Genomic DNA, 12,498 nt, shown 5'->3' with positions numbered 1-12,498 from the left:
AAGAAATGCAGGAAGAGTACTATGAAAGGAATCAAAGATGAAAAAGATGACATCTTCTCCCCAAGACCTTTCGAATGGACAAACTGCCCAGCTGGTTTTACTGACCACCTGGCTAATTAATGTTGTGAATTGACATGGCTAAATAATGAGCAAGAATGGAAAAATAATTTAAGGCTTTTTTAATTAATAGTGATGAGAAATCGAACCGGAGAGTCTCGATACTCATGGATCCAGCTCAATTTCTTGCATTGCAAGCCAATCTCGAGAGCTGTGGATATTCACTTTGATGCACACCAATCCATAAGCAGAAGAAGACAAAAATCGGGATCTCGAATACAACACTATCGATTGAAGATCGAAAGAAGATCTTTTACAAAAGAGACATGATTTTGATGTTTGAAAGAAATAAATCGTGAAAATTGAGCGAATTTGAATCAAAGGCAAAAATCTATGTTAAATATCTACATTTATTTTTCTTAATAATGGTTTTTGTCCAAAGATTGTGAGTCAAGTATTTAATAGTTTATTTTATAAAAGAAAATAGGCCTGTGCATCAAATATAGTTGTGATCTTGGGGAATTCTCGAAACTCTCAAGGACTACGACATCAGTCTCGAGTGATACCAATTCACATTCCTAGTAATTAATACTTATAAATAATAAAATTGCGACATAACGCACGTTACGTGCCTCAGGTATTACTGTCAGTGTACAATTCAGTGATTTGTTCTGATTAATTTAATAACAATTATATTTTGTATGGGGTGCTTAAGGGTCAAAGCTGTATAACTGAGAGGAGACCACCACATAGCCTTTAAAGGAATGCGGAGAACCGACCAGGGCTTCTGACCTAATGTCCAATCCTCACCTTCTCGTGGTGCACCCTGTTGGGTATCTACTTGGATACTGAACGAACGAGGATGGGCTGGCAATTTGGGATTTAGCCGACCAAATTGTATTCTTATTGGTTAAACCAAAATAAAAAATAAAAAATGATGGTACAACATGACAAAATTTCATGCCGGCTGGGGCGTCGCCCGGTTAAACAAGGCCCCCGTTGTTTTCGCCAGGGAACCAGGGCGAACAGCGAAAAGTCAGCTACTGGAACAAATCTGAAAACAAACCCCAACTCAACATCACCAGAGTTAAAGATCGGTACTATCAACGTAAGAAGCCTGAATGGCAAAGAAATGGAGCTAGCTGAGGAATTAGATAAGTACCAGATCGACATAATAGGGGTGACTGAAACAAAAAAGACCAAAACTGGTGAGATCTTTCTGAGCAATAAATACAAAATGTTATATTCAGGCAATGAAAATCAAGGAAAAGAAGGAGTAGCCATAGTATTCAACACAAAATACGAGGCTAATCTTCTTGAATGGCAGTCAGTCTCAAGTAGAGTAATGTGGGCAAATATGAGAATGGGGAACTGGACAATGAGACTTATTTGTGCCTATGGTCCCACAGAAGGTTCTACTAAGGTAGAAGTGGAGGAATTTTTTGAGGCTTTAGAAAAAGCAACTGACACAATGAAAAAGGAAAAGTTGGTCCTTGTTGGGGATCTAAATAGCAGAGTAGGAAATGATTGTGAGACATACAAAAATATTTTGGGAAAATTTAGAGAAAAGAGCAAAGCTAATAATAATGGCAAATATCTGTTGGATTTCTGCTCAGGACATGGACTGGTTATTACTAACACCATGTTCCAACATAAAAATGTGCACAAATTCACATGGAGAGAAGAGGCTAGGAATAAGAAAAGTCTCATTGACTATGTTATTGTTGATAGTGATGTTTTCTCCCTGGTGCAGGACACCAGAGTGTACAGAGGATTTGAAATTGGAAGTGATCACTATTTAGTCTTGAGCAGGATAAAATTGAATTTCATATTATTGAAAAGAATAACATGTAAGAAAGTTTTAAAGCGAATAAAAGTTGAGCAGCTCTCAGATGTGAACTGTAGACTAAAATACAGAAATATTATTGAAAAGAAAATGAAAGAGTTTGAGAACAGGAATCAAACCTTGGAGATTCAGTGGCAAACTCTGAAGGAAACATTGATTGATTCTGCCAGAGAGGCATGTGGTGAGGTTGTGTGCAAGGATAAAAAAATCAGAACCCCCTGGTGGACACAGGAAGTTAAAGAGGCAGTGAAGGAAAAGAAGAAAGCATATCAAAAGTTCCTGGCAAATAAGTCAGCTTTTACTCTTACAGAATACAGAGACAAATGTAAGAAAGCTAAACAGTGTGTAAAACTAGCTAAACAAAAGTCATGGGAGGACTTTGGCAAGAATATAGAAAATAAATATCAAGAAGGTGGCAAAATATTCTGGAGGTTGTTGAAGAAGCTTAGGAATGGAGGAAAGAGTGCTGTAAAAGGAGTTAGAGATGATAAAGGTGACATGAAAACTGGAGAAAAAGATATCCTTGAAGTATGGAGTAATTACTTTGAAAAACTGCTAAATGAAACTAGCAGTGATGACAGCACAGTGGTAAAAAACACTGACCAAGCATGCAGTCAGGAATACATATCCATACTTGAAGTAGAAAAAGCCATCAAAGGCTTGAAATGTGGAAAGGCAGCAGGAGTAGATGATATTCGACCAGAAATGCTGAAGTATGGTGGTATAAGAGTCTTACAGTGGCTGCACTGCATAGTTCAGAAAGCCTGGACAGAGGGACGAATTCCCGATGATTGGAGTAGAGCTCTCATAGTACCCATATATAAAAAGGGAAATAAAACTGAATGTGAGAATTACAGAGGTATTTCCCTACTGAGTGTTCCTGGCAAGATCTATGCAAGTATACTTGAGAAACGTTGAGAAGAATTGTGGAAGAAAAGCTTGGTGAAGAACAAGCTGGATTCAGGCTAAATAGAGGCTGTCAGGATCAGATCTTCACTTTACGACAAATAGTCGAGAAAGCATGGGAATATAACAAAGATCTGTATTTAAGTTTTGTCGATTTGGAAAAGGCATATGACAAGGTGCCAAGAGAGAAGCTGTTCAATATTCTGCAGTTATATGGTGTCAATGGGGCATTATATCAAGCAATACTTAGTCTTTATTTGAGTTGTGAGTCAGCAGTTAGAATTGAAGGAAGTACAGGAAGATGGTTTAATGTTAAATCTGGTGTGAGACAAGGATGTACATTATCCCCTCTGTTATTCATTATCTATATGGATCACATTATGAAGGAATGTGGTATTAAACCTGATATCAAAATTGGAGATGTTAATGTCAGCTCTTTGCTTTATGCGGATGATGTTATACTTCTAAATAAATCCGCTACAAGTCTGCAAGATTCTCTGACTAAATTGAATAGCTGTTGTAATAGATATGGTATGAAGGTCAGCAATAAAAAGACAAAGACAATGAAAATAGGCAGAATCATTGAAAATGTCAACTGTGTTGTGAATGGAGAACCTGTGGAACAAGTAAAACATTTCAGCTACTTAGGCACAATTTTTACTGAAGATGGTAAACTAAATATAGAAATAGACAACAGAATCAGCAAAGCTGGTATCGTGGGAAGTCAATTGAATAAATTCATATGGAATAAGAAAGAAACTAGTCGGAACACTAAATTAGCTGTATACAAGACTGTGTTCAAACCAATTTTAACTTATGGATCTGAGAGCTGGGTCAGAAGTAAAACACTTGACCAAAGACTAGAGACCGCAGATATGAGAGTCCTGAGAAAGATTAGAGGCGTGAACAGATGGCATCAATGGCAATATCATATTAAAAATGAGGATATTAGGAAAGAACTTGACATTGTCAGCATCCAGGAATGCGTTAGCAGAGCTAATCTCAGATGGTATGGTCACTTAAATAGAATGGGAGAGGAAAGATTAGCAAAACAAGTGTTCTCTGCCAGGTTGGCAGGAAAACGACCCAGAGGAAGACCAAGATATAGGTGGATTGATTCGGTACAAAGTGCCTTACACGATAGAAATATAAGATCTGATAATGTTGGAGTCTTGACAAGTAACAGACTGATTTGGAGGAAAATTGTAGATAGGAAGTTAGTAATGATGTAATTTTTTCATGTAGTACTGTCATATCCTGTACACCCCTTGAGGGTACATAGCAGGAATTGATGATGATGATGATATATTTTGTATTTATTAAATTACCCCATAATGAGTAAAAAGTCAAGTCAGAAAACCACACTCTTATTAAGTTATTTTAAGAAAGATGAAACCGATAAGCATAGCAGTGAAGACACCAAAACAACAGAATCATCAATTTCTGCAGAGTCTCTCTCAAATGTAAAACGTGCGTCTAAACACTGCTTATCGGGTATTAACAGTGAGTGGTTTAAAAAAATTCCATCGGTTAGTGGTGAAAGATAATGGAATGATGTGTTCCACATGTACGAAATACGGAGCCGACCCACAAACAAGGAAGTGACTTGGGTAACTATGCCATGCACAAGACTTCGAAAAGAAAGCTTGGTTGACCATGAACAAAGCAAGTTATACACTGATTCTTGTTCAGATATAATTGAAAAATGTATACTAGAAGAAACTGGAATAGGGCAAATTGAAAAATCAATTTCAATTTTGAATGACTTGCAGAGAGAGAGAGATGCTTTTCTGGGAGCTCTAAGATCTATGTATTGGTTAGCGAAAAATGAGTTACCACATACTACATTATTTGAAAAATTGCTCGAGCATTGCAAGGCTATGGGCTGTTCCTACTTAGAACATCTTAACGTTGATAAAAACGCACATTATACCTCAGAAAGAATAATGCAAGAGTTGATTGATATTTTAGCATCAGAAATTAGATCTGAAATACTGAAAAATATACATTCTGCAGATTATTTCAGTGTCTTATGTGATGAAACTATAGACAACTCAGTTTTAAAACAGCTGATTGTGTACATAAAATATGTTTGTCAACTTAGAAAAGAGGTCAGGGTTAGTTTTGTATCAACTTGCAATATCATTGATGGCAAAACTAGGACTATAACTAATAACGTAATTGAAACCCTTGACAGTCTAGGCTTAAAAACTTATAATCTGGAGGGCCTAGGATCTGATGGAGTATCTATCATGATTGGAAAGCAAAAGGGAGTTGCAAAACTGCTCAAAGATAAAACAGATGAACTCATGGTCAACTGTCATTGTGTAAACCACAGTGCTTTATTTAGGCCTTAAAATATCATGTTTAATGATGATATTTTAAGGCAATTGTTTTTCTTCTTCCAAAATTCCTCAGTCAGGATGGCTGGTTTAATCCAATCCAAAATATACTGAACAGTCCTCAGATTAAACTTAAAATGGCTGGTGACATTAGATGGTTGTCTCATGATTCTGCAATACAGTCTCTAAGATAATGCATAGCGAGTGTTATAACTGCATTGGAAAGAAAGGCCACCAAACGAAATGATATCACAGCTGAAGGTTTAAGTAAATATATCAGAACATACAATTTTGTATCTTCACTAATGATGCTTTCAGATGTGTTACTGCATTTATCTAACTTGTCTAGATCATGGCAAAGGCAAGATGTTGACTTAACTGAAATAGAGCCAGTCTTAGAAGCCAGAAAACTATCCATCATGGAATTGAAAGACACTCCTGGCAGTCATTTTCAAAATCTTCATCAGCATCTTTCAGGTGAATGGTCAGACCTTCACATTGATTATTCAGATTCTAATGTTATTACGTTTAAGACTATAATATATGATAAATACATAGGCACATTTATTAAATACCTAGAAGCAAGATTTCCAGATATGCCAATCATTTCCTGCTTTTCAATGCAGTGAGGCTTCTGAGATTCTTTTTGATTATTCTAGAAATGGAAGTCCTGCAGTTTTAAACTATGAAAGTACTAAACTAGAATGGGCAGGTGCATCAAAAATGATTAATGGACAGTCATAAAAAATCTAGAATTGAAGACAAATACTGCTGAAATTAGCAACAACATCTGAGCTCAAAGAGTCTTTTCCAAATTTAGCAAAACTAGATGCTGTTGGACTGGCCTGAGCACAGCTGAATGTGAAAGGGGTTTCTCTGAATTAAAAAGGATAAAAACCTGTATGAGGAATCATATCAGTCAGATCACTCTAAATAATCTGATGCTAATTTCGCTGGAGGGATCAGATCCAACAGATTTTAATTACAAAAAAGCTGTTGACAACTGGGCTTCTAAGAAGAGAAGAATTAATGTATAGAATTTAAAGCTGTGAGCATTACAAGGTTTTTCATTACTTAATGAGAAAATAAGAAAAATTCTAGTCTTGCTTGTTATAATTACAATATAAAATATTATCCTTGTTTGAAGTAATTTCTAATAAAATTACTATTTTAATTTGTTATGAAAAAGGATCTTTCTTAACTCATTCAAAATTTTTGTATGCCTGGCTAATGCTTCATTCCACCCAGCTGGTAAAAATTTCTGGGGAGAACACTGGACATGAAAACTGAATAAGGATAGCCTAGATGTGTGGAGTAATTGTTGAATGAAACAAACAGTGACAGAACCATAATAGAATATTTTCTAGAAGAACCGCAAAGAGGAGTACATATCAATACTTGAGATAGAGAAAGCCATCAAAAACATGAAATGTGAAATGGCAGCTGTAGTAGATGATATTCGACTAGGAATGCTTAAGTATAAAAATTTTGCAGTGTCTACACTGCATAATTCAGAGGGCCTGGTCAGAAGATCAAATTCCAGATAATTAAAATAGAGCTCTAATAGTTCTAAAGTGTGCCTCTCTATTGTATGTAAATTATCTTATTATGGTCAAACTGGGAGATCTGCCAAGAAAAACATAATACATCCGACATCATAAATGGCCACTCAAGTCCAGATGAACATGCCTTGGATACTTTGCACAGAATCAAATTAAAAAAAAAAAAAAAAAACTAATATGCTTTACTGCAACAAATATAAACTTCAGACTTTTCTTGGAATCAGCAGAAGATTTGAAAAACCAACTTAATCTTAATAAATATGGCTGTGTTAAACAAAGAGTTGAGAAGCTAATTCTCAATCCTTCCATCTAATTGCTAAGGCTAGCCAACAGCAACTCACAGTGGGTGCTCCTCATAGAATTTTAGTCTAATTTTTTTCCCTCCATTTATTATTTTGAGTGTTTTGTGTGCTTTTACAATTTTAAGATTATATCTCTGTGACTAAGATGAATAATAGGCCTCATAAAACTTGTGTTTAATCATTTTCTTTGTGCTTTATTAATTTCATTAAAACTTAATCCACCCACAATACTAGTATGCTCTAGCTTTATAACCTTTCACAAGTGGGAATCACATAAAAAAATTAGGCTTCTATAAAACTGAACTTACTTAATGAAGAAAGACAGCTGGGCATTAGGGGCGAGAGGAGATTAAAATTTAGAGTAATTTCAATTTTCTTTTCATTTGTGTTATTTTAACGAGAAAATTAAATTTTTAAAAAAATGTCTACTCCTACACATAAAAAAAAAAAAACCTCATATTTTCAGGTTGGGGTGCTTAAGGGTCAAAGCTGTATAACTGAGAGGAGACCTCCACATACCCTTTAAAGGAATGCGGAGAACCAACCAGGGCTTCTGACCTATTGTCCAATCCTCACCTTCTCGTAGTGCACCCTTTTGGGTATCTACTTGGATACTGAACGAACGAGGATGGGCTGGCAATTTGGGATTTAGCCGACCAAATTGTATTCTTATTGGTTAAACCAAAATAAAAAATGATGGTACGACATGACAAAATTAAATGCCGGAAGGGGCGTAGCCTGGTTAAACAAGGCACGCGTTGTTTTCGCCAGTGAACCAGGGCGAACATCGAAAAGTCAGCTACTGGAACAAATCTGAAAACAAACCCCAACTCAACATCACCAGAGTTAAAGATCGGTACTATCAACATAAGAAGCCTGAATGGCAAAGAAATGGAGCTAGCTGAGGAATTAGATAAGTACCAGATCAACATAATAGGAGTGACTGAAACAAAAAAGACAAAAACTAGTGAGATCTTTCTGAGCAATAAATACAAATGTTATATTCAGGCAATGACAATCAAGGAAAAGAAGGAGTAGCCATAGTATTCATCACAAAATATGAGGCTAATCTTCTTGAATGGCAGTCAGTCTCAAGTAGAGTAATGTGGGCAAATATGAGAACGGGGAACTGGACAATAAGACGTATTTGTGCCTACGGTCCCACAGAAGGTTCTACTAAGGTATAAGTGCAGGAATTTTTGAGGCTTTAGAAAAAGCAACTGACACAATGAAAAAGGAAAAGTTGGTCCTTGTTGGGGATCTAAATAGCAGAGTAGGAAATGATTGTGAGACATACAAAAATATTTTGAGAAAATTTCGAGAAAAGAGCAAAGCTAATAATAATGGCAAATATCTGTTGGATTTCTGCTAAGTACATGGACTGGTTATTACTAACACCACGTTCCAACATAAAAATGTGCACAAATTTACATGGAGAGAAGAGGCAAGAAATAAAAAAAGTCTCATTGACTATGTTATTGTTGATAGAGATGTTTTCTCCCTGGTGCAGGACACCAGAGTGTACAGAGGATTTGAAATTGGAAGTGATCACTGTTTAGTCTTGAGCAGGAATAACATATAAGAAATTTTTCAGGTGAATAAAAGTTGAGCATCTCTCAGATGTGAACTGTAGATTAAAATACACAAAGATTATTGAAGAAAAAATGAAAGAGTTTGAGAACAGGAATCAAACCTTGGAGATTCAGTGGCAAACTCTGAAGAAAACATTGATTGAATCTGCCAGAGAGGCATGTGGTGAGGTTGTCTGCAAGGATAAAAAAAATCAGAACTCCCTGGTGGACGCAGGAAGTTAAAGAGGCAGTGAAGGAAAAGAAGAAAGCATATCAAAAGTTCCTGTCAAATAAGTCAGCTTGTGCTCTTAGAGAATACAGAGACAAATGCAAGAATGCTAAACACTGTGTAAAACTAGCTAAACAAAAGTCATGGGGGGAGACTTTGGCAAGAATATAGAAAATAAATATCAAGAAGGTAGCAAAATATTCTGGAGGTTGTTGAAGAAGCTTAGGAATGGAGGAAAGAGTGCTGCAAAAGGAGTTAGAGATGATAAAGGTGACATGAAAACGGGAGAAAAAGATATCCTTGAAGTATGGAATAATACTTTGAAAAACTACTAAATGAAACAAGCAGTGATGACAGCACAGTGGTAAAAAACAATGACCAGGCATGCAGTCAGGAATACATATCCATATTTGAAGTAGAAAAAGCCATCAAAGGCTTGAAATGTGGAAAGGCAGCAGGAGTAGATGATATTCGAACAGAAATGCTAAAGTATTTTGATATAAGAATCTTACAGTGGCTGCACTGCATAGTTCAGAAAGGCTGGACAGAGGGACGAATTCCCGATGATTGGAGTAGAGCTCACATAGTACCCATATATAAAAAGGGAAATAAAACTGAATGTGAGAATTACAGAGGTATTTCCCTACTGAGTGTTCCTGGCAAGATCTATGCAAGCATACTTGAGAAACGGTTGAGAAGAATTGTGGAAGAAAAGCTTGGTGAAGAACAAACTGGATTCAGGCCAAATAGAGGCTGTCAGGATCAGATCTTCATTTTACGACAAATAGTCGAGAAAGCATGGGAATATAACAGAGATCTTTATTTAAGTTTTGTCGATTTGGAAAAGGCATATGACAAGGTGCCAAGAGAGAAGCTATTCCATACGCTACAGTTATATGGCGTCAATGGGGCATTATATCAAGCAATACTTAGTCTTTATTTGAGTTGTAAGTCAGCAGTTAGAATTGAAGGAAGTACAGGAAGATGGTTTAATGTTAAATCTGGTGTGAGACAAGGATGTACATTATGAAGGAAAGTGGTATTAAACATGATATCAAAATTGGAGATGTTAATGTCAGCTCTTTGCTTTATGTTGTAATAGATATGGTATGAAGGTCAGCAATAAAAATTGTTTAAATCATTGAAAATGTCAACTGTGTTGTGAATGGAGAACCTGTGGAACAAGTAAAACATTTCAGGCATGATTTTTACTGAAGATGGTAAATTAAATATAGAAATAAACAACAGAATCAGCAAAGCTGGTATGTGGGAAGTCAATTGAATAAATTCATATGGAATAAGAAAGAAATTAGTCGGAACACTAAATTAGCTGTATACAAGACAGTGTTCAAACCAGTTTTAACTTATGGATCTGAGAGCTGGGTCAGAAATCTGTGCAAAAAGAAACCAAACTTTTGATAGAAAATAAAACACAGGCCAATTATAATTATTCAAATCATTTATTTCAATCAATTTACTCTCCCTCAGCTTCAATACATTTGGCATGGTCAAATGAGTTTAATGAGTTTTTTATATCGGTTTTTAGGGTCGTGGTTACTGCCGCTTGAATGTTTTCGATGGTGTCGTATCACTTTTCATTCATCGGCAAATGAAGTCGGGATAAGAGAAGTCACAGGGTGCTAAATCAGGTGAATACGGCAAGTGATCCAACACACAAACTTGGTTTTTGCTCAAAAACTGTTTCACAATGTTCGAACGATGAGATGGTGCATTATCGTGCAAAAGTGACCAGCTGCCTGCATCACGATATTCATGCCATACGCAACGAATTCTTGCTATCAATCGCTTCAAAACTTCGAGATAAAACTCACCATTGATCGTTTGGCCAGGCGGAATGAATTCTTTGTGGATAATGCCCTTGGAATCGTAGAAACAAATCAGCATTGTCTTTACTTTTGACTTCTCCAAGCGACCTTTTTTTTTTTTTTTGGATGCCCCTCTTCTGGTGGTCTCCACTCAGCACTCCTGCGCTTTGTTTCGGGCTCATACTCAAAACACGAAGTTTCGTCACCAGTAACGATCGTTTCAAGGAAGTCTGAGTCCTTACGAGCAATTTTAATGAGGTCCTTGCAGTGTTCAATTCGATACATTTCTTTGATGAAATCATGAACTTTTTGAATGTTAACTTCGCTCAGACCAGTTTTTGGATGGCCCGGATTTTCGTCGTCCTCAAGCATCCCACGACCACTTTGAAATCCTTAAACCACTTGTAAACTTGAGTACGGGATAAGCATTCTTCACTGTATGCTTTTTGAAGCATTGCGGTAAAACTTTTACGAAGTTTAACCCAAAAGTCAATCACAGCTCTCTGTTTGAAACTCATTTTCCGCCATTCGTCAAAAACACTGCCATTCTTGGCACTATAACTTGGTTTCTAATGAAACAAATGTCATAACAGTTGACACAACACTAATGAAGGTTAGAGCTTTTGAGATCAAAAAGGTACAACAGGTGGCACCACTAGTTTCTTCTATTTTCAAAAAAAAAAGTTCAGTTTCTTTATGGAAAGAGGGTGTATAAATGAAGTGTTTTTGTAGGTAACAAATTAAGCAAATGTAAGAAACCTATAATAAAGCACTTTGTTTTGGTTTAAAAGACAACTGGTAGGTTATTAAAAATAAAAAAGTACTTGACTGTATTTAGTGAAATTTTCAGTTATCATCTACTTTGTAAAATATTTCATAACAGAAAATAATTCAGTTTATTCTTTATCAGCATAGACTAAAAAACATTTGACTATTTAAGGATAATAAAAAGAAAAAACAAATGTTTTACATTATTGCAGTTGTCCTTAAACAGATTGCAAAACTCTTTTTTTTGAGAGAGAAAAATAACTACTCAAACTAACAAAAAAAAAAAAAAAAACTGAAATAACAAGAATGGCATCAATTATTTCTAAATAAAGATAAATTGATAGAAAGGTCCTTTAGTTCATTAAATTGATAAAGAACAAAGGCAAAACAACATGCTATGATCAAATATGCAACATACCCAAATGTGAATAACTGATTTGGTTTTTGCTGCTCTACCCATAAGCTTAGCAAACATGTGGCAAGGCTGGAAAAAGAGAAAATCAATTTAAACAACAAAGATAACATTTATGACATAATAGTTACATTTCATATATGCATAGCATAACACTATAATTTCAATTCTAAAAGTACAGCTACACCACTGATTTCTCAGCAAGTTTTGGAGGCTTAAACAGCCACAAGAAGTATACTGTAAAAGGAATAAGAGATGGTAAATGTGAAACAAAAACTTTAATGAAAAGTAGAGATGTGGAAATAACAAGCAATTCAAAGAATAGGAATACAAAGTCAATAAAACAATTGGTTAACTAATTATAAATAGTTGCTATGTGCTAGAAAAATAATAATAAAAAAGGGAAAAAAAATTCTGATATTTACCTAACATGAGAATTTCTCAAACTTTTGGGAGAAAGAAAGAAAGACAATCATTCCAATTCAGGTTAAGCTGGTTTATAAAAGGCTTCACAACTTTCTTTGAAAAGACATTCACATTTAAAACTGCTTCTATGGAGAAAGACAAGTTTAGTCCCACAGCCACAAGCTACTGTGTTTAGTACCAATACTATAGCGTGGCAGACCAGACTTTTGAGGTTTCAGGTATTCAATGTAGTGCTAATGTTCATTAATTCT

At 35.6% G+C, this 12,498-nt stretch overlaps 1 protein-coding gene across 2 annotated transcripts in view; it reads right to left on the bottom strand.

Moving 5' to 3' along the window:
* Nucleotides 1-12,498, bottom strand: part of LOC150101667 (zinc transporter 6-like) — a 166,407-nt gene that overhangs the window by 88,812 nt on the left and 65,097 nt on the right. The window contains exon 6 of one of the 2 annotated variants that reach the window (XM_090400575.1): nt 11,828-11,893. The exons of the other annotated variant lie outside the window; for it this stretch is intronic. Coding sequence (XP_090256701.1) covers nt 11,828-11,893 — 66 coding nt within the window. The remainder of the gene's footprint in view (nt 1-11,827; nt 11,894-12,498) is intronic. 2 annotated transcript variants of the gene reach the window in all.

This window comes from Typopeltis vanoorti, chromosome 11, assembly GCF_054136105.1.
Source record: "Typopeltis vanoorti isolate ZY-2024b chromosome 11, IOZ_Tvanoo_1.0, whole genome shotgun sequence".
Taxonomy (NCBI): Eukaryota; Metazoa; Arthropoda; class Arachnida; order Uropygi; family Thelyphonidae; genus Typopeltis; species Typopeltis vanoorti.
The sequence above is the reverse complement of the archived record's forward strand: the minus strand, read 5'-3'. Positions and strand labels throughout refer to the sequence as shown.